The sequence below is a fragment of the Coloeus monedula genome (genome assembly GCF_965178545.1).
Source record: "Coloeus monedula genome assembly, chromosome: 17".
Classification (NCBI taxonomy): Eukaryota; Metazoa; Chordata; class Aves; order Passeriformes; family Corvidae; genus Coloeus; species Coloeus monedula.
This window is the reverse complement of record NC_138797.1, coordinates 16619443-16640721: the sequence shown is the minus strand read 5'-3', so window position 1 is coordinate 16640721 and position 21279 is coordinate 16619443. Positions and strand designations below refer to the sequence as shown.

Here is a 21279-nt window from a genome sequence, read left to right as displayed (position 1 = left end):
CCTGATGTCCTTGTGGAAATGTCTGTTGATCTATGGTTTTAAATGTTTTTCAGTAATAGATTCCTTTCACCCTGCTGCCAATGTGGTACTCCAAATTGTAGAAAGAGGAAAAGTAATACTATTTCTGTTTGGTAGGGTCTCATTTTCATGACCTGTTGTGTTAACAGGGAAGGGAAAACTACATGTGATTGGCCTCATGCATAATGCAAATGTAGCACATTTTAAAAACAACTTACTTTAAAATACCCTTACAGGGCTAAAAATATCTTTACACATAACAGGTGAACACAGCTTATTTCTAATTGTTTTCGTAAGCTAGGTACAGTCTTCAGAAACTGGAAAAATGCATGCTGTAGACATCTGTAAAGAACTTGCATGCTTTCCCAAAATGTGTTTTTCCTAAATGACTTCAGAATAGGACACTGGAGTCTCACAGTCTTAGTAGGACTGAGACATGCTGTTAATTCAAGGGCAGTCTCTTATTAGCTTCATGAACTGCATGATAAAACATAGATAGCATTAAAAAAAAAAAAGGTACATTTTTGAGTAAATTGCATACAGTTTAGTAAAGGGTCCTCAGAATTAGCCATTTTTTGCAGGCTAGCTGGTGCATCATTGTGAATCTTGTTTGCTTGGAACAGTAATTATACAGACTCAGACTTTAGTTATTAGGTTACTTATGTAGGGATGAAGTAAAAAATTCCAAATTTTACTCAAGTTTTGTAACTGGTATATTTTTGGAGACAGTGCTAGCAATTGCCAGTATTGCCTTCCCATCCCCCAGCTTTTTGAGTCTAGTTTGCTTGCAGCTGCAGTAGTAGGCATCTTTCTTTCAGGAAGTGACCTTGGCTTGTATTAATCAAATTCAGAAAACACAGAAAAGCTTCTTGGTAACATGCTGACTTGATATAAAATTTTATAGTATCCATTTTCTTTTAAAAGGAGGCCCTCTTACAAAAAGGGAATTCATGTATGATATCTTACTTTAAAAGAATTTCTCTAAAATGACACGGTATTTAGAGAAGGCAAAACAACAAAACCAAACTGCACTTTTTACTGAGAGGAATGTACCAAGAGCTTTTTAGAAAAGTAATTAAGTCTTAAATTGGTATTGGCAAAACTGTATTTTAACCTAGCTAAGCTGTGAAGATACAGCATTATTTGATAGCATTTTCTTTGGTGTCTTTCCATTTTTGAACTACAGTAGAAAAACTTGGTAGTAGGGCATTAACTCAGTCAGCTAAGATTATGATGTCTTCAACTTTCTGACTTTGTTTTAATCACTTCCTGCATCTTTTGTTAGCAGATCTCAAGGCACTAAACTTAACCTCATAGTATCTGCCTTAAGCTGCCGCTGTGCCTATTTGCATAGATTAAGAAAGGAATCTACCTATGTCGGCTCAAGAAATCACTGTTTGACCTTGCCCACCAGGTGGAAATTGTTTTTCTTTGGCTGCTCTGAAATGGAGTGGCTGACTATTCCTGAGGCAGGTTTTAAGGAGGTTTTGCATGATTATCTTATTGCCTAAAACTATTTTGTGAATTGAGTTGCAGAAGTATGATTTGCAAAAGAATGATTTACAAAAGTTTGATTGGCAGTGTTTTCAGCTGGCATAGATGTTTTGTAAGAGTCTTTATCCTTTTTCTGGATCTGTATAGAGGTCTGAGACCAGAGTATCTTTCACCATTGCAAAGTGCACTGAAAGCCTTTAAGGTTCTAGATAATTTACTGATTTTGAAACTGTGTCTCGATGGAAAATTAGTAATAGCTGCCAACTGAAAAACAGTGGTTTTTTCCCCCCTTACGTTGTCACGTGCATTATCTTGAACAATCTACCTTGGCTTCAGGGTTTGGAAAACTGAGTTGTATTTTCACCGGCATCCTTACCATGAACCTTTTCTGCATGTGGATGGCATATTTACTCATTTTACCTCTTCACAGTATGTTCAGATTCTTGTCATCCTTTTTGCACTGTGTTAGAGATCAGACTACGCCAACATACATGCCTCCAGGTGTTTCCTGATTTGACTGCCTCCTGCTTTGGAATGGTTAGTTCCATGTGTCTTACTCTGCAAATGTATGCAATGACTTGCCATTCTACTTGGTATCAAATCAGAGCTGCTAAGATCTCTAAGTAAGCCTACCCCTTTCTGCTGTGTTGAATCATACTCTTAGGTTACAATGATACAGATTTTGCCTGAACTACATGCTTTATATACTTCCGTTCATGATGTCTTGTATTATATTGTCCATTGCTACACTGAACTGAGAACTCTCTCCGCATCTTCACACGTCCTTTAGCCCTCTTTTCCTTGTAGTCTGCAAGACCAGTAAAGGGGTGATAAATCTGTTGCTCTCCTTGCTTAAGTGTAGTTGGACATTGACTTTTTTCAAGTTCAAACGGATGCCAAAACAGAATCGTAGATGGTGCCATTCAGATTTGCTGTCATCAACATTTTCACCAGTCTCCCAGAGAAAAATCTGGTGGCAGCACAGATTCTGAGGTACCCCACCATGGACTGATTCACTGAGTCTGTAGTTCCTGAGGTGAAAACTGCATTGTTAGTGATGACACAGTGGACCAAGAAGCCTGTTCTGTGTTCATGCTCTAGTTCTGTAATAACATGAGTGGAGTAAAAGTGCATCTTGTCTGTTTCAGTGCTAAACCAAGCCAATCTATTATAAATCTCATGTCCAGACCATTTTTTACTTTTGTGGCTATGCATTACTTGTTTTCCTTTGCAAGACACTGAAAACCTGAGGATTTTTGTGCCAGGAGCCATGAATTCTATTTCCATCCTTCATGGAGTAGAAGATGTCCTGTTTTCTAGTCAACATCTAGAAGCAGGCTATTATTACTGGTACTCTAGGGACTGGGCAGCAGTACTTCCTGGGCTGCCCGGCCTTAAGCCACAGCACCGTGGATTCCTCCTTTTGAGGTGAAACAAAGTAAATTACTGCAGCTCTGGACTGCGCATTCAGAATCTTTTCTGAGAGTTTTGTGCTGGTGCTCTCCCTCCCCTTTCTCAAGGTCAGACTTTCTTGTTTGCCAGCACAAACAGACAGCTCATAGCTGTAACATCTCCAGAGTTGTGATGCTTTGATAATGCCTAGTATCAGTTCTACCCCTTCGGTTACTGCCATGGTTTTCAGCTACAGTGGGGGAAAGGGGCCCTACTTGTGCAGGTCTTAACTTCTGCCTCGCTGCCATACTGCTAACGACGGCTCCCCTTTCCTTTTATTTCCATGCTGAAAGCAATGCTCGGTCCGGAGGAGGCTGCTGGGCGTTCTGCTGATCGTTCGAAGAGCGGGAAAAGGGAGGAGAGAGGCCCTTCTCCCTCACTGTCCGCTCCCTGGCGGGGGCGGGCCGGACCGCAAGGAGTTAAGGGCCGCTGCCGCCCGCGGTTCTGTCTGGAGCCGCCGCGCGCTCATTGGTTGCAAAAAGGTGAAATTGAAACCACGGTAAACTTTTGACCCTGTTACAGTTCTTGTGGAACGCCTTCCCCTTGCCAAGAGCAGAGGGTTGGGTTCCCCCCCTTCCTGTATTTTTTGTCTGTGATCGTGCTGTGCTGCATGCAGCTCCTTCGAGGGAGGAGGAGGACGAGAACAAGTGCTCGTGTGCTGCTAACGGCAAGGCTGGAATATGCCTTTAACGGCTAGTACCAGCTATCTTCTGAAACTCATATCGCTAAACAAGTACGAGGCCGTTTTTCAGTTTCCGACATGTTTCTGTATGGTTAAAGAAAAAACAACCTGCAAATTGATGCTGACGATCGGGGCTAAGTAGAAAGTGGGGAAGGGAGGATGAGTCACCCCGTACGCTGGTTTCAGCGAGCTCAGTTGCTTAATACACGTGTTGAGCTTTTTAAAAGATTGGTGTCTTCTTACTGAAATCCAACGTAGAAATGTCTCAGTATTACTACTTAGTTCATACGTCCGTGAATTAAATACATATTTACCTAACTAACTACTTTTCTGCATCTTCCGTAAACAAGAAAACCCCAAACACCTCAGTCTGGGAGACAAGTAGTGCCAGCTGAACTTCACTGCCAGCTTGCAAAGTGTCAGGGGCCCAGAGAAGCCAATGTTACGAATTTTTATTTAGGGTGTGCGACTCTAGCAAATTCTGGACCTAATTAAAGTGTGTGTCATTTTCATACTATGCAGATTTTATCACAAACCTGCAATATCTGTGGCCGAGAAAATTTGTCTTCCTTGTGTAGCTTTGCCAAAGCAGTCAAATTATAGCAGCATTACATTTTCAGTGAAATACGAACACGACATTTCATTATTCCACGTTTCTTTCTCCTTAAATGTGTCTTTTCACTGACAAAAGAATAGCTAACTTGATTACTACATCAGCTTCCATTTCCTCCCTCACTAGCTCGTAGGCACAGATATCAGCCTCCTGTTCTTGCTGTAACATTAAATTTACTGAATGTTAAGTGCCACTTAATCAAGCAGTCACTCAGCACCTTACCTAGAGATACCATTCAAAACTCTTCCTCAACAAAGAAACCTGATGCCTGACTACTTCAGTCTGTGGTTTTCATATCTCTCGTGTCTTGTTCTTGCAAATAGTTTCATCAGATTTATATAGCATGTTCATTTTCCTAATTAGAGATTTAGCTGGGGAGGAACCCACAACTGCTGTGATTTGGACTTTCAAAAAATTCAGTCTGTAAACAGTTTAGTGGTTAAGACATGTTTACAGCAGCATTAATACAGTAGGACAAAATTGTGGCTGTTAGGTGTGGGCTGTTCTTGTAGTGTTGCTGTTCTTGATGCAGCTTTTTCTGGGAATTGAGGGAGTCTCCAGAAGCATTGCCAGCAACATCGAGGGAACAATGAATATTAAATGATTAATAGCAGATCCTCTGCACCCTCTTGTGTGCAATTGTCCTTGCAACTGCAAGAGAAACATGCACTTGTAATGATAGTTTGTGGCCTCCCTGTTTGTTCCAGCTGGTGTTCCTAAGCAGCAGCTATTATCTGGTGTCTTTTTCCCCACTCCCTGTGATTCTTTGTTCTGTCCTCCCTGTGCCTGTGTACGTCCTGTCTGCTTCTCATTGTCTGTTTCGTGGCAGTTCATCTGCCTTCACAGTGGAGCTGCAGTGAAGCTGCACATCATGTTGCCTGTCACAGTAAAATGGAATAAGTGCTCTTCTAAAGGAGAGTGAGTAACAACTGTCAGAAATTAGGAATCACTTCGGAACTCTTATTTCTGAAGCATCATTTAATGTGTCTCTCTTGAACAGTTGCATGATTGCATTGTGGTAACACTGTGTGTACATGCCTTTTAGTGGCAGAAATCCATAAACTCTAAAATTGTTGCTGCACGTGCCAGCAGGAGGGTGGGAAACTGGCAAAAAAATGAACACTGACACTGAAGCTACAGAAGCACAAGTTTCATTAGTTTTGTAAATCCTTTAACTTCGAAGGACCCCACTGGGGGGAGTGTTTTTGAAGACTATTACTGAGATCTAACTGCTGATAATGAAATGTCACTAGTGTAACCATTTCCTGTAATGAATATGGCTGGAAAGAAGGTTATCACAGATACTGCGGAGACATTTTGTAACCAAAAAGCATTAAATGAGCACTCACAAACTGAAAATCAGTGTTGGCCTTCTATACTGTTTTAGTCTGTGTGTTTATTGAGAGTATATCTTGGTGTTGGTGTCCTCTCCCCGTATGCCACAGTGGAGTCTTGCTAGCTACTTTGTAGCTGCCATTTTAGAATTTTCTTCCCCCACCAAGGTTTCTGCACAAGTGAACAAGAACATTTACAGTGAACAAGAAATTTAAAGAGAAGTTCATGCCATGGTGTTTTCATCTATATTTTTCTCTATCTAGAGTAAGCAGTTTTCTATCTAGAAGCAGTTTTTTATCTGCTTTCTTCTAAGCAGAAGGATGGAAAGGTGATTTAGAGGAAATTCTAGAGCACAGCCTCTCAGTTTGGAAAACTACTGTATGTTCCAAAGCTTGTCAGGACTACTATTGCGTGCTTCAAACTTCTGCTGGTTTATTAAGGCTTGGCACTTCCCCCTAGATCAGCTCCTCACTCTCATGCTGGCATAAATGATGCTGAAAAAGAGCAGACAGGTAGTAGTTGGACTCCAGATTTTTGTTTGGTTTTGAAACATTACCATTGTATCTGTCTTTTCTGCTTTTATATCTGTTTCAGTTGGTGGTGAAACTTACTGCCTGCAGTGCGATGGTTTCATCGTGGGATGCAATAAGTGGCTTTTTCTTGGCTTCTTCCTCAGGTTTGTCTCAAAACTGTCCTGTCCACATCCTTGGTGCAGTTTTCAGTGATGAGTGAACTCTTGGTCTTCTGCAGCAATAATGGCTTGGGTTTCTGGATTTTAAATGCCTTTTTGAAGAGCATGTTTATAGCAACAACTTACTGAAAGACAGTTTAAAATAAAATCAATCTATTCATTTTTTTACCTCCTCTGCTAGTATAATAATTTTGTAAGTTCTCTTGCAATACCATCAGGATGCACCATGAATAGACACAAAAATTTTTAAGCTGTAGACATGTGAATTCCTTTAAGGATATGTGTACATACACACAGCCTTGTTTTTCAGGAATCAGTATCTGAGAAATTTTTTTTCTCTTTTAATGTACAAACCAGTATGTAGAAAGAATAGTGTTCTTCTGACACAAAAGTGGTGTGATCTTGATGAAGCAGACCTCCTGCTGCAAGTTGCATTTCACCTCCTGCACTTCCTTGAAAAACGTGATAAATATGAGGATTGGGTGCTATAGCTGAAAGGACTTTATGCATTTATAATCTCTATAGGTTGCATTATCTGTGTAAATGTTTGTAGGTTAGGGTGGGTTGATGTGCCTGGATAATCAGGTTATTTCTAGCTTCTGTTACAGGCTCAGGTTTCTTAATCTCTCAGGCCACAGGGACAGTAAACAGTGGCTTTCCTTACTGATTTCTGCTGAAGTAGAAACAAATAGCTTTGTACTAGCTTTGAATTTGTGTTGATTCTACTACTTGGTCTTTTTAGTATGTCACTGCATTTTCCTATTAAAAAAAATCATGTTAAAAATGAGCTTAAGCTTTGAAAGGCCTGTTTGAACTTACAGTAGAGGTATTCAAAGCCAATCAATTTTATTCTGACTAGTAGTCTTGTTGGTCTTATAAAGATCCCTAAATACTATGCCAAATTTTGAATGAAATTTAGAAAGTCTACATCTGGTGAGTTATAGTAAGAATTTGATATTTTTTTGTTTTCTGCTGCCTTTATTCCAGTACTTCTATAAGGGTCTTATCTACCTTTTCTGATGTCCCGGCAATAAGGTTTTTTGCAGTCCATAGAAATGCTAGGCATTATTTGTTCCATGGATTTGCCCTTTTTTCGATTGTTTTTATAAAATGTCTCCATCATACACATCTGGTTCCTTTTTCTTCTCCTCCTGCAAAGACTCATGTTTTCTTTTCTTGTTTCTGTGTTTGAGTTTGTTTCATGACTGCTGTCTGATTCATCTAAAAATTGAATTCAGCAGAGAAATCCAGCAAGAAATAGACTAATTTAGTTATGGCACATAAGGCTTCCTAACTGCATTTTGCAAAATTATTCACATCTTCGTGTTACAAACAAAAAAGGCTTGCAAGCCATCCTCCCCCACACCCTCCATTATAGCTGTATAAGGCTCCTATTGTCTCTATTCATATTGAGATGTCACAGATGTGTACACTCTTCTGGGTTCTTCTCTCACATGAAACTGTAATGACCGGTCCTCCTTTGATTCACTTTCTCAGGCAAATTGGCATATGCTCTACAAAACGAAATTTAGGTCACAAATAATTTTTAAATTATTCTGCTTGAGTGAATGGAAGATTTAGCTGGCAGTATTTGTATATACTGGAAATCTGTGGCAAAACATGGCAGAAGATGGTTGACTTAAAAATATCACCAAAGGATTGTGCAGTTTTACTGTGAAATGTAGGTGTGCAATTGAGTTTTAAAGCTATATTTATGCTATCCTGAAGATTAAAGGCAGGTGTGTGCACCTGTGCTGTTAAAACAACTAGGAGTATTAGAAATAACTAATTCTAAATAAATACTTTTAGTTTTATGAATATAAATATGAATAGAGACATTTTTACTCTGAGATTAGCTACCCTCAATACCGTATTCCCTGTCTGTCAGAAGAGTGAATTTAGATTTTAGTTCTTAGGATAGATGTAGATTTCTTTGAAGTATGTGGAGCACCGCATGTGTTCCGTCTCTTGATTCCGTACATTGAGGTGTCATGGTAGACAATTTGTATTTGCTTGTGGACCATATTATTTGCACAGGTACGCAAATGGTTTAGTTGAGCAAGCAGTAGCAGTGGTCTTCCATTCATTAAAAATTATTTTACTGTAAGCAAACAGATTTCTCTTGTACATGGTCTTGAGATAGGTTATTTATGTATGGAAAAAGCAAGCTTTTACAGAAACAGGAAACTATTCTGTTTCACACTACATGTCTGAACTGTCTTGTACCAACATCCTTCTATGTGTGGCTACTTTCTTCCCATCACTCAAAAGGTAAAAAAATCTGTTGATGCAGCATAGTTTCTAGTTGTTTTATAGGATGGTGAGATTAAACATTTAGCTAAATTATTTAAGGTGCTTCTCATTATTGTTTGTCGTGTTGAATTCTGTTCCGTCAAATACATGTGCCCTTGAAAGTATTGTGTATTTCAGCTGGGTGCAAATTCATGACTGCATGCTGCCCAGTTTCTGGCACTTTTTTTTTCAGGGGGTGATCAATGCTTCTGTCCAGTACTTGAGGCTTGGTAGCATGGAATGCTATATTTTTTAGAACTGCCTTCCAGTATTTAGGAAGAGGGACTGAAATTATTGTGAGCATGTTTTTACAGAGTATAGTAGTAGGCTGCTGTTTCCTACCAGTTATGTAGTTAGAAGTCCCACTATTGTAACCCAGACATCACATCCTGTTTCTTTCTTTTTGGTATTTGAGCTAGAGATTTTTCTGTTTCTATATATGTATATATTCAGTCAATTTTAAGTTGGTTTTTTTTAAAATAACTATTTACTACCTCCTTTTAGATACCAGTCTTTAATGACTTACCTATGTTAAAAATACTCTAAATGTATTCTAAAGCCGCTCAACTGAAGCCATTGGCTATAATGAAAGCCCTAATTACCTCTTCCAGCACAGTGGCTTGGAAATTAGTCAAGATTGAAGACCACCTTCAATATCTTTCTGGCCTGCTGTGTTTGAGCCTACGAATTCTCACTGCAGGGATCGTGCAAATAAGTGGCATGGCTGCATCATGCCCAACTGCCTCTTCCTTACGAAAGCTATATCCTGAACAAACACCTCTAGACAGATAAGCTACTACCTGTTCACAGCTGGGTTCTGAGAACAGCAGCTGTTCTGAGGCTAGAATGTGGCTCACATGTCTTTGGAGCTGTGATGAGATGCAGTGACCACTTCACCACAGTGCTTTGTTTGGAAGCGGACAAGTGACAAATTCTTACAAGTGTTTGGCAGTGTGCGGTGAAGGCATAAGGGTAAAAAATAGTTCTTTTTATAAATGTGTTCACCGGGGCCCCGCTTTTCTCTTTCATACATTTTGTTTGCTGTAAACGTGGTCCTTTATGTGTTGCCCTGACTAGCAAACAGGGATGTGTAGGAAACAAATTAACAAGTAATGACATTCCAAAAATAGATCACATGCATTATTTATCGGAGGAACGGGAGACAAACGCCAAGCATCTTCCACCTCTGACCATACCTTAACTAAAAGTGTTCTGTCATATTAATATATGCAAAGTGAAAAAGGCTCAAGTTAATTGTCATGTCTGAAAAATAGCCCAGGAGTGCATGGTGTTTACTGCACATAAACACTGCAGGGGAGTTGGTAAATTAAACCTGATATGGTCTGAAAAATTAGTCTCCCTAAGATGGAATGTATAATATAAAATGAATGTACGTGGAGTTAAGAATAATTAACATGTTGCAACAAGGTGTGCTTCACTGGCATTATAGATGGCACTTTTTTTTTTTCAAGTGAAAGTCCTGATTCAGTGACTTCTCTGAGTCATTTATTACCTAGTAAATCACTTTTTTTGTCTGTGGGAGGAATGTGGGAGGGAGAAAGAGTAGAGAATGATCAAATGTCTATGTTTTGGAATAGTATTTTGTTAGTTACTGTACTGATGGAGGGAGTGCTGGATTAGCACAGTGGTGTATCAATACAATTAATATAATTTCCTGTTTGCTTCATAATATAAGTGTAGGTGCTTTCATCTTAAAAGGTAATGAAGACTTCTTAGTATAAACTACTTACAGTACACAAAAACCTCCTTATTTACTCAGTGTACATGAGTATCTGTTTCAATAGTTTGTTACATTGCAGTCTCAGATTCGCAAAGCTGTAGAAAGGTTCAGTGGCATTTTTTGTCTGCTGCGTTTTGCCCCTCCCTCAGAGGTTTAAAAATACATTGGTCTTATGCACTGTAATTTAAAGTGTGTTGTATTTGGGTTCTTTTTTAAAGAGGCACATTCATTATCTCTGAAACATTTAAGGAAGATTGTAAATGCTACTCTTTTTATGTCTTCTTTTAAAAAGTAACCATTGTGTTTACCATATCTGGCACATTGTACATATATATATATGTATATTTTTAACCTGAACACAGTGTAGGTTTAGGTGTCTGTCATCTTGTTTTTGTCTGTGCCACAGGTAACAATATGGTTTGTCACTTAGCCATCTCATCCAGACTGTAATGTAATGATCTTTCTTTATGCGTTTTAAAAATGGGATCAAAAAACGTACCATATGTAAACTTAGATTTGGTAGCCAGGCTGTGTTGGATGCTAAGTTTCTATATGATGTGAATTGATTATCTTTGTAGCTCATCCAGAGGGTGGGGAAATCGGTCAAAGGTCAGTGTGTTGAGCTCATTGAGATCAAAACATGCTGAATGATGTTTTTGTTTGCGCACTCTTGGGTTTTGGTTGAACAGGCTTTAGGCAGGAAATTGTATGCTCATGTGTTGAAAATTGTACTGGTGTGGTAAGATCTGATAGGGAAGCTGACTGCATGGCCCCAAATGCCAAGCGTGTAGTGCATGGCTGTGCTTTGATACAAGCACCGTAATAACTTAAACTATTTCGTGTGAAGCAAAACAGAGCACAATGTTAAAATAAAATATGTTTTGAAATTAAGGTGTTAAGCAGTTGACTGATACCTCTGTATTTAGAAGAGGAGCATGTGGGTTTAGAGTAGGGACAATAGAGTTGAATGGTCAGCTTTGAATATCTAAGAGTTTGGACTGTCATTAGCAAAAAAAAAAAAAAGACCAAGTATTATTGAAAAAGACGGACGTATTTCGTTTTTTCATTTAAATGTCATAGATCATAGAATCATAGAATGTGCTGAATTGAAAGGGACCCATCAAGATCATTGAGTCCTATGCCTGGCCCTGCACACCTCAAGAATCACAATGTAATGACTTTGTGGATTATAGAATTTATATATCCTGTTTTATTTGTAGTGGTAGTAACTTGAAGTCTGATTTACTGTGGACATATGACATGTTGCTGTAGCATATTTGGTGTAGTGTTTTCGCTCACCGGGAAGGGTTTTCATCCCTAATTCAGGCTGTTTTAGTATCATTTGGGTCTGTAAAACAGAACCAAGAATATGTGTCTAGGTTGCCCTGCCAGTTGAGAGTTCTCTTAGAATGGTCCTCTGCAGTGTTTGGCCAGACCAAATGAGTGCAAATGCTGCTCTAGTCTTCCAGATTCAAATTATTCATAAGGTTATTTTTTAATTATTTTACTGCAATACTATTTATAGAGTTCATATTCTGGAGTTGTATTCCATCTTATGTTTTTCAAATTTGAGGAAAAAACCTGCACATGTGACTGAACTGTGACTGTAATTTATGCTACATTTTTGTTTTATAAATTCTGTCCAGCAGAGACATCAGAAAAGAGCCCTTGTTGGGTATATAAGACTACCCCAGGGAAGCTAGATATCAAGCTATCACTGAGCAGTATATGTCTTGTATAACATTTTTTACAGAAATGAAAAGCTGAAGGATTTATTTTACTTGACATACAAATGTTTCTGATACTGCATTTTAAGATTTCTTAGGTTTTTCTTCTGTGTGTGTGTGTGCGCTTTTGGCCGAGTTTTCATGATTAGCAGAGGTAGATGTAGCATAAACATGGTGTTATTGAAGTCTTTAATTAGGAGAAAATTTACACTTGATGCTTACTCTTATTTGACCGTATTGTCAATCAACCTTCTAGTTGTTAATTCAAGTTTGTATAAATAAAGCTACAATCAGTATTGTCAAAGGGATGGTTAAAAAGCAGACGAAGGCATATGTAATGTGTTGGTAGGAAAAGCTTCAGTTTAATTTCTTAAGAAATGAGCTACTTAAATAAAACTCCTTCACCTGCCTGCTAGTGATTAAATAGTCTGCATGTAGGTATCAGTTTTTAAACTCTTTCTTTTGGGTAGGACTATGGTGTGCTTACATGTGAATGTCTCATAAATACTTCCCAAGTGCAATTTATTAGCTTGAGCAAGTTCTGCCTTACATAGCACTTTAAGCAGTTTTCAAAAGATCAATTGCACAGCTGTTGTTTAAAACTTTTCCCAAGTTACTGTAATTCTCCACGGAGACCTGGAATCTCACTAGTTAGTACACTTAATCATACTTTGTATAAAATGAATGATAATATGGATGAATCATTTGTAGAATTCCACAGAAGGAGAGCGATCCAGAAACCTGAGTGTTCATAGCGCTGAAAACAATTTGTTGCTCTCATGTATTAGTTACATAGCAAGCAGTGTGTACAGACCAATGTAGAGTGGCTGCACATTTAATTTTACTTGCTGGTCATATCTTCACTAAATAATTACTTTGATAGTGTGGCTTTTCATATTAAAATTTAAAAGTTACTAAGACCACACATCTATACTAGTTTCACTGTTTCTTAAAAAAAAAAAAAAAAGAGAGGAACACTACATTTAAAATAAATACTTTTAGTTGTTATGTGAAAGAAAATCTGCCTTACTGGATGTCACTTGTGATGTTAAGATTCAGAATTCTGAGCTGTTCAATGTATAGCAGAGATGACAGTTACTTGAAGTTACATATTATATATTATTTTTGTTTTTCAGGATGTGACTTAATGACTTCTTATTCTGAAGGTCCACTGAAAAATATGCAGTGCTTGAATGTTTGCTAAAGACTAGTAAGTGACTGATCTCATATTTGGACTATATATACCTGAACATTTTTAAAGCTACAGTTTAGTATATGAGAAGCATGTACTTTAAAAAAAAGGGAGGGGAGGGAAGAAAGAAGGAAAAAACCCAACTCAAACCAAAAGCCTTACTGCACTACTGCCAGAAAGTGAAATTGCTGCTTATGTTCTTGTGGATTCCTGTCTATGTAAGTGGAAACATCAGTTGTTTCTGTGGTCAGTCTTAGAGCAAAAGAATCTCTGCATAATATCAATAATATTTTGAATCAGAAGTTTCACTGGAAAGCTTTGATACTTTTTTAATGTGTATTTGAGGGAGATACAGGTGTGAAATAACAAATTTCCACTAAGAATAAAGAGTTGCAGAATGGAATATCCTCTAGATTTATTTATTATCAAATAAAATTTAAATACTACAATATGCATCTTGCAAAAATGTGTGACTTACATCTTGATTTTTAGGAGGGAGAATTATATTTAATATTTTAACATTGTATACAATTTTAAAAGTTCCAGGGCATCCTCATGATTCATTGAAATGAACTTGTTTGATTTAACTCTTTGTAATTGGCTTATTCTAAGTAATGCTAAGTTCTGCTTAGCCAATTTTTCAAACAAGAAATCAGCTCAGATAGAAGAGCTTCAAGGATGCAAGATACCACAAGTACACATACTTAATATAGGAAAAACTTGGTGGTTTCATGGGACCAACAAAGTATTAAAAATGCTTTCATTCAAAAAATATTATTAAAAAAAAAATTTGGATATGTTTTAAATTAGTATTGTATAGTTACGCATTTTGGAGGGTAGTCAACTGTTTCAGAGAAACAGATATAAAAACTAAATCCGAAGCATCTAATTGTTTGTATTTTTGGGCCCCTGCTAGGACAAAATCTTCTCGCTTGCCATGTCCTGTTTGGTGAATAGGTCTTTCATCTACCAGCTACTGAGAATTTGGGCATAAGGGAATGAATCATTCTTGAGCTGGAGAAGGAAACGAGTGCATTGAAAGACAAGCTAGCAGAAAGCAATCTAAGGGATATTAAGTTAGTAGCTTTCCAAATTCTGTGGGATGAGTTGAGTAAGACCAGGGAAGAAATAGTTGCATCAAATTGAAAACTTTCTGCTTACTGTGCCTAGTAATTTTGACATCATTTTGGCTTGAATGCTCTATAGGAAATGGCCTAAGGAACTTCCCCCATTTCAAACATACTGTATTGTTGGCATGTGCATTGTTTTCTTGTTACTCCAGGGCAGAATATTAGAAGACAATGAGTTTTACCCTGTCAAAATACTGAAACCATGGCATGTTGGAAACTGCTACTCATGAACGCTCATGATTTCTTTAAATTCTATGGTTGTGTTTGAAAGGCTGTACATACGCTGTTGCAATGGATGGATTAGTAATTACTGGAATTTATTTTACCTGCCATGTGCAGAACCCAGTACCTTTTTAACAGGTCATTTATGCTTTTCACTGACAAATGATGTGGCAAAGGATGTAGGCCTTTTAAGCATTTTAGCATTAAATGCCTTTTTAGCATTTTAATAATAAGGACTGGTGTTTTTTCAGCACAGTTAATGCTGAACAAGAATATCTTCATTAGCTTTTGTTTTCTTGAATTGAGAAGAATGTTGGAAAACTTAGGATTATTCCTGAAAAGATGTTGCACATAGTCACGAAAGTTTGGAACTTTTGCTCAAAATATTGCTGCCTTTGGTTCCACTCCACTGGTGGGGTTAGGAGCATCATGATGTAGTGGTTCATTGTTGCTACAACCAATGGAATTAAGCAGTGCGTTGCTTTGAAGACTTTGAACCTTTTCTTATGTCACCTTTGTTTCTCTGGAAGTATAAACTTTGGAGGGCTCTGGACATCTTTATTCCTTTCAACTTTAACATTCTGTTTTATACGAACACATACCTATCTAAATTATTTGGAAAGAGCTAGGGCTTTTTTTCTCCAAATACGCTTTAGAAAATCACACTGGACAGAAGAATGTATGGGTTTGTGTCATCTGTTTTCAATGGCTAAATGTGCAGTGTAGCAAAAAATGCATTTAATTTCTACAGTGTTCAATGAAATGACGAAGTATTCCAATACAGTGGAGTAACATGGGCAGTTTAATTTAGAAATTCAAATTAGTTGCAGGTGATGATGACATCAGACTGGCAAACATTTAAGTACTGTTCTATATGTAGAAGTTATTGTTCATTAAATACCTGGCTTTAAAATGTAGAAATCCCAAGAAATTATGAATTATATTAGTAGGAACAGATAAATTTTAGAAAAACATCATGTCTTGTCCCTGGATAGAATTTATATTCAGCATTTCTTCATCCTTACATATACTCAATCTGCTGTAGCTTCTTGCATTTTAAGCAAATACTCGCATACAAATTTCATTGAAAAGTACATAATAGTGTGTATTGTTAGCCTAAGTTCATAATACAGTCCCACTGTTAGTTGTCCTTCTTTGCAGCAGGTTTGCTGTCTATATTTTGAGCTTCTGCATGCAACTTCAAAGAAAGCAGAACAATTGTCAGATTTTTCATGGAAGTTGTTGCTGTCATGTCTGCATTTCCATTATTCTGAGTAAGAATAATATTCCAGGACAGAAGATTATCATTCCTGTGTTTTGGGTAATTTATACTGATCTAAAATTTAACAGAATTTCTTGTATTTGCCCAGTTTTATGTGGTAACTGAGCTATTTAGTCAAATTAAGCTAGCTTTTAGATTTATTTTAGTCATGCAAATAATAGAAAGAATTTCACTCTGTAATTATTTTCTTTAAAAACGTGCTTCATTTAGGTAGGTAATATTGTGCGCTATAACTAGCAGAGAAGCCTTTCTAGCCAGCATTAGTGGTTCATAAGCCAGAAATAATGTTGTTGCCTCTTAGCTCAGAAAGTAAGTTTACAAAGATGCCACTGTTAATTTTTTTTTTTGCTTTTAGCAGTAAAAATGCATAGAAGTTTCAGAGCTGTCTTCTGAAATAATTTACTTCAGGAAAACTCCCCCAAACCCTCAAAATAGCTTTCCTTTTGGAAAAGCTTTTTAGCCCATTAGAAATTACAGGTTCATCTCCAATGAATAAATATAACGCCCGGTACTTTTAGAACTGGTGATTTCTTTCATTATTAACTGACCGAGTAGTAGCTTCTTTTGCAAATACTTCCTGTAGCTGGGAAATTAGTTTGACCGTTAACAATCTGTACTGTAAATCCATCTGTATTGGGAAGCAGCTTCTGTAACTTCCTTAGCAAAACAGTTACAGAGTTGTTCTAGGCATGACCTGCCTGCGCGGCTTGTTGTATATTCTTAGGGAAAGAAAAACACACGTGCAGCAGCTCTGCAGCTTCAGACCTGCATAAACTACCACTGGCTACTTGGGTGTAAGAGTACGGTAACATCCTATGCAAATTACTGATTTTTCCTTCCTTGTCCAAACTCCTATATTTAGGCACTGAAAAGTGCTTTTTTTAAAATAGAAGAAGGGTTTTATTCTCTGATATTTATAATGTTTCTGAGACAAAATGTAATAATTTTTGGTTTTCTATTTAATCATGTTGCGAGTTATTTCTCAGCACAAGTAGATGTTAAATCAAAAATGACATTTCTATTCTAAATAATTTAATGCAACCATGTAACCTTCAAAATTATGTTAGAGTGAAATATCTGTCCTAGCTCAAATTTTCAACTGCCTAATGTGTTTCAAATGCTTCCTCCTCTTAAACAGAATTTACTCTTGGCTTCAGAAATACTTGCTTTGTCCACATCCTTCCTGAGCTAGCCTTACATTTTGCGCTCTTCCTTTCTCTTTCCACATTAGCTCTTAAACCTGCAGTTCTGTCTATACTCAGCCTGCAAGTGTAGTTACAGGAAGGGAAGCGGCAGTCCTGGGAATGTGCGCATGTGTCACTGACAGCATAACTGAAGATTCAGCCTTAGCTGTGAGGTCTGTAGACATAAGACCTTGAGTCATATGTAATGCTGAGTATCAGCTTCAGATAATCAACTGCTTTTTGCATGATCATAAGCTGTTTTTATAATCTCTTTTTGGCAACTGCGTACTCTTTCAGAAGAGTAGTTTTTCATTTAGCCATTTAAATGAAGGAAATACGATCCCTGCAGTTCTCCAGTTCTGTACTGTCATCTAGTGGCCTAGCAATGTATTTTTCTTGAACTTTACATAACGTAGGCCGCTACATGCGTATTTGGGAGTTTTTTGCCCTGGAGGAATATATGAATGGATAAAGGTCTTCAGACTTGCTCTTCCATGTCTCTGTTGATTTTGTCTTATTCATCCTGGTTTTTTAATCAAATATTTATATGTAATACCAAGTTCTTACCTGTACAGTTCATGCCCATAATACAGAGTTAGGCATCTTTTGTAATTGTTTATTTCAAATGGAAGATTACGTTTGATTGTTGAGTTTAATTCTGTTAACATTTTAAAAACATGTTATCCTTCCTTTTGTAATGCATATCGATTGGCATGAGGACTGGTTATGATACAGTTTTATGTTAAGCATTGTAACATTTTCTTAGCTGCAAAGAGAATTCGTACTTTAAAAAGATGGCATTTTTATTTCTGGGCTTTTTACACATGCTAGAGTAATCCAGTCCTCTGTCTTGTTTAACTTTAAAGGTTTTGTACTGCTGTAAGAAGAATGTTCTTTTAAATTCTCCACCTAGAGAATTTCAAACCCCCATACTGCTTCATGTAAATCTGTTCTTGTGTGTCCTTTCAGTTTAGACTTTAGAAAAAACTAAAGCAGATTTTTTTTTCCCCCACAAGAAGCCAATAAACAAAAGTTCAGTCAGTCAAGGTTAGTAACCTTGAAAGTTACTACTTTTGAGCAGTAAAACACACTTTTTTTTTTTTCTTTTTTTTTTTTTTTTTTCTTTTTTTTTTTTTTTTTTCCCCCCCCTCTCCTCAGATGTCTTGTCCTGGAAGCAGTTAGTTTATTAGGTGCCTTTTCTGAGGGGTTGGTTGTCTTTGCTGTAAGGATACACTGCTGACTTGTGTTTTACTAACTTCTTGTTCAACGGGGTGCCCATATTCTGTTCTGCAGAGCTGCTTGAGTCCGTTGGCTACCAGCCTCTGATACCTTAACATAAACTTCATTTAGTTCTGTCGGTTCCTTGTCCTTGTGTTATGTGATCACTGACTCCTAGGAATTTGGTCGTCCTAGGCCAGTTTCTTTTAACGAATGTAATAATGGTGGTTTTCGCTCGTGGACATAAAGAAATTTTTCTATGAAAGATCTCTGTCACAATCTCTTAGTGCCTGGGTTATGTTATGGAAAAGTTTCTCTCTAACTGACAAGTCTAGCTCTATTAACTAAATATTTAGCACCATTTATTGCCACTGCTGTATAGGGTAAAGAACTGTGGTCTGAACTAGAATGCAGTAAAATAAATTTACACATAATTTGGAAATTTCTGTAAAAAGGATAAATTAATGCTGAAATTCTAACTGCCCAGATCTGTTTTGTTTCATTGTAGTACAAAAGACTAAGACCAATTTTTTAGATCATTTTATAGTTCTACTTATGTTCTAAAATACTCCAACTACATACATAGCATAGATCCATTAAATTTTTTTTCTTCCCTCAGCATGTTGTTGATTATAGCGTAGCAGGACCTGACACAGCTTTCTTCTCTCCTTTGTGCCTGTGCTCCTTTTTTTTTCCTGGGAGTGAGGGGAGATGAGTGTCATATATGTCTAATCCGCCAGGTTTGTTTAATGTAACTAGACTTAAACAAAATTACCTGATATCTTATTGGGTTATGGCCCAGTCTTTGCTGCAGAAGCAATAGAAGTGAAAGATGCTTGAAGTCGTTGCTTGCCTTGGCCTCAAAGTTTTAGAAAACTGTATTCATTTTAGAAGGTTTAGCAAGAGATACAAAAACGATAGTAACCTGTGACGATGGTAATAGTAATCTGTTGGCTTTATACAGAGACAGGTGTGAAACTCTTGTAAGCCCCTTGATTTACTCCTAAGGATGAAAATTATTTGTTTCTGCAGTTGTATTTTGGTACAACATTAATTTATCACTTTCTTTTCAGGTTATTGAAATATATATTTAAATACTGAGAATTTTTTTTAAGACGAATTGAAGCTATGCAGTGGTCCCAGTACAATGGTGGAAATTTTAAATATCTCTGAAACAAATTAAATGCATTTTTAACCTTTACTTTTGCTTACAATGATACAAAGCTTTATAAACCTGTGTTTTGGCTAAATATGGGGTAGGTTTTAAAGAAAGGTATCCAAACATTATTTTTTAGTAGCAAAAAAGTTTATGGATTTGCAGTAAGAAAATTCACTTGTAAATCTGATAAATTGCTTATCTGGATAAGTTCTCTGTATTTTGAATTAGTATTTTGAGCATTTTATTCACAATTATTGTTTCATTGCTTTTAGTTGCTGATGCATGGTCAAGATGAGTGGATTAGGAGAAAAGTCGTTGGATAGTTTGACTAATGAGTCAAGGAAGCGCAAGCCATTGCCCTGTGATACACCAGGAGCAAGGTAGGTTTATATAGAACTTTTCTGGTTTTTAATGAGTTTTGAAAAATATTTCTCAAATTTGCATTGCAATTTAGAGTAAGTTCTAACTAAGGAATTTGTTTAGTTGAAAAATTCTCTAGGTCAGCTTCTGTTGTGAAGATAGGTAACTTTACTAATAGGTGTAGATATGCCAAAGTTGATGAACTGTGCTTTATAGTTTAGACTCTTGTGGAAGTTTTAATACAATGAACATATAGAATGGATTGAGTTGGAATGGACCTTAAAGATCATCTAGTTCCTGTTCCCCTGTCATGGGCAGGGATACCTTCCACTAGATAAGGAATGACTTTTGAAGTTGTGATTGCAAGGCAAAAGAAGAAAAACCTCTTGCTTCACAGTAATTTTTAAGGTGACATCTTGTAGCTGGTAATTGATTTGACAGGCCTCATTTCAGGCAGTTACATTTAGCAAAGAATACTGCAAGAGGTTGAGCTTTTTGCTAATTTGTTTGTACTTCTTTAGACTAGTTCTTTGCAAGTTCATCTTAAATTTTGGCAGTCTATACTACCTGCCTGGCCCTCACCCAACTCTGTCAGATAACTGTTGTCTGAGGGACTCAGTTTTCTGTTCCCCACAAGTTTCATTGCTCTCCATCATGTGAAGTGTTCTCTTTTATCCTTTTGTGTTCTTCTTCCTACAGAGTATTAACTTTTATTAAATTCATCTTCAGGCGTTCTGTGTGCTAATATTTGTCCCTTTTATATATATATCCCCAGTGCCCCATGCCAATTGCCTTCATCATTCGACAGATTGTGTATGAGATCCTTAAATGCTTCTACTGTATCTGAGTGTCTTTTTATGAGTGTCCTCCATTCCATTTTCTCTTTCTGCAGCGTCTGTCTATCCATTCAGGAATTCTTTTTCAGATTGTCACCCTTCATTAGCTTTCTTTATCTTTCAAGCTCCTGCTTTGTAATGTATTTGTTTTCTCCAGTGTTGGTCCATCCGTAGTTTCCTAACTCTTTCGCTTGGTTTCTTCTCAAAGAATGATTATTCTCTTTCAGTTACCTTGATGTGTCCATTCTTGCCCCTGCCCTGAGTCCTTCTTCTCCTATTCTTGCCATACTGTGTATGACATTTCTCCCTATTGATTTAGTCTGGAGACAGTATATTTACTCAACATATTAACCTGGGTAGGAAAAGGAATTTCAAAGAGACACTGTATCTAGCAACATTAGGTTGTCTGGGGTTGCATGTTGAGATGGCATATAGATCCTGGCCTAGAAATTTCTGAGGTATCACCTCTTATAGTCATCTCTTTACAAGCAAACTGAAGGGAGTTAATAGAATGTTAAAATTCAGTTTCATTTGTCTAATAAATTTTAAGCAACTGTAAAGCAACTTTTAAGGTTAAAATATACTTTCTGTAGGAGTGCTACAATTTTATGACAAAAGCAGTTGCTCTTTTCATGAAATCTGTCAATAAAG

At 37.1% G+C, this 21279-nt stretch overlaps 1 protein-coding gene across 13 annotated transcripts in view; it reads left to right on the top strand.

Annotated features, from left to right (window-relative positions):
• The window catches only part of NCOA3 (nuclear receptor coactivator 3), a 70148-nt gene that overhangs the window by 19933 nt on the left and 28936 nt on the right, over positions 1–21279 (top strand). For 8 of the 13 annotated variants that reach the window (XR_014226909.1, XM_082292838.1, XM_082292834.1 and 5 more), the window contains 3 exons: positions 6189–6270; positions 13182–13255; positions 19705–19812. Coding sequence is in view for 12 of the 13 variants with exons in the window: in XM_082292838.1 (XP_082148964.1) it covers positions 19715–19812 (98 nt within the window). In the remaining variant the exon portion in view is untranslated. The remainder of the gene's footprint in view (positions 1–6188; positions 6271–13181; positions 13256–19704; positions 19813–21279) is intronic. The other 5 variants (XM_082292841.1, XM_082292839.1, XM_082292835.1 and 2 more) reach the window with 2 other exon arrangements.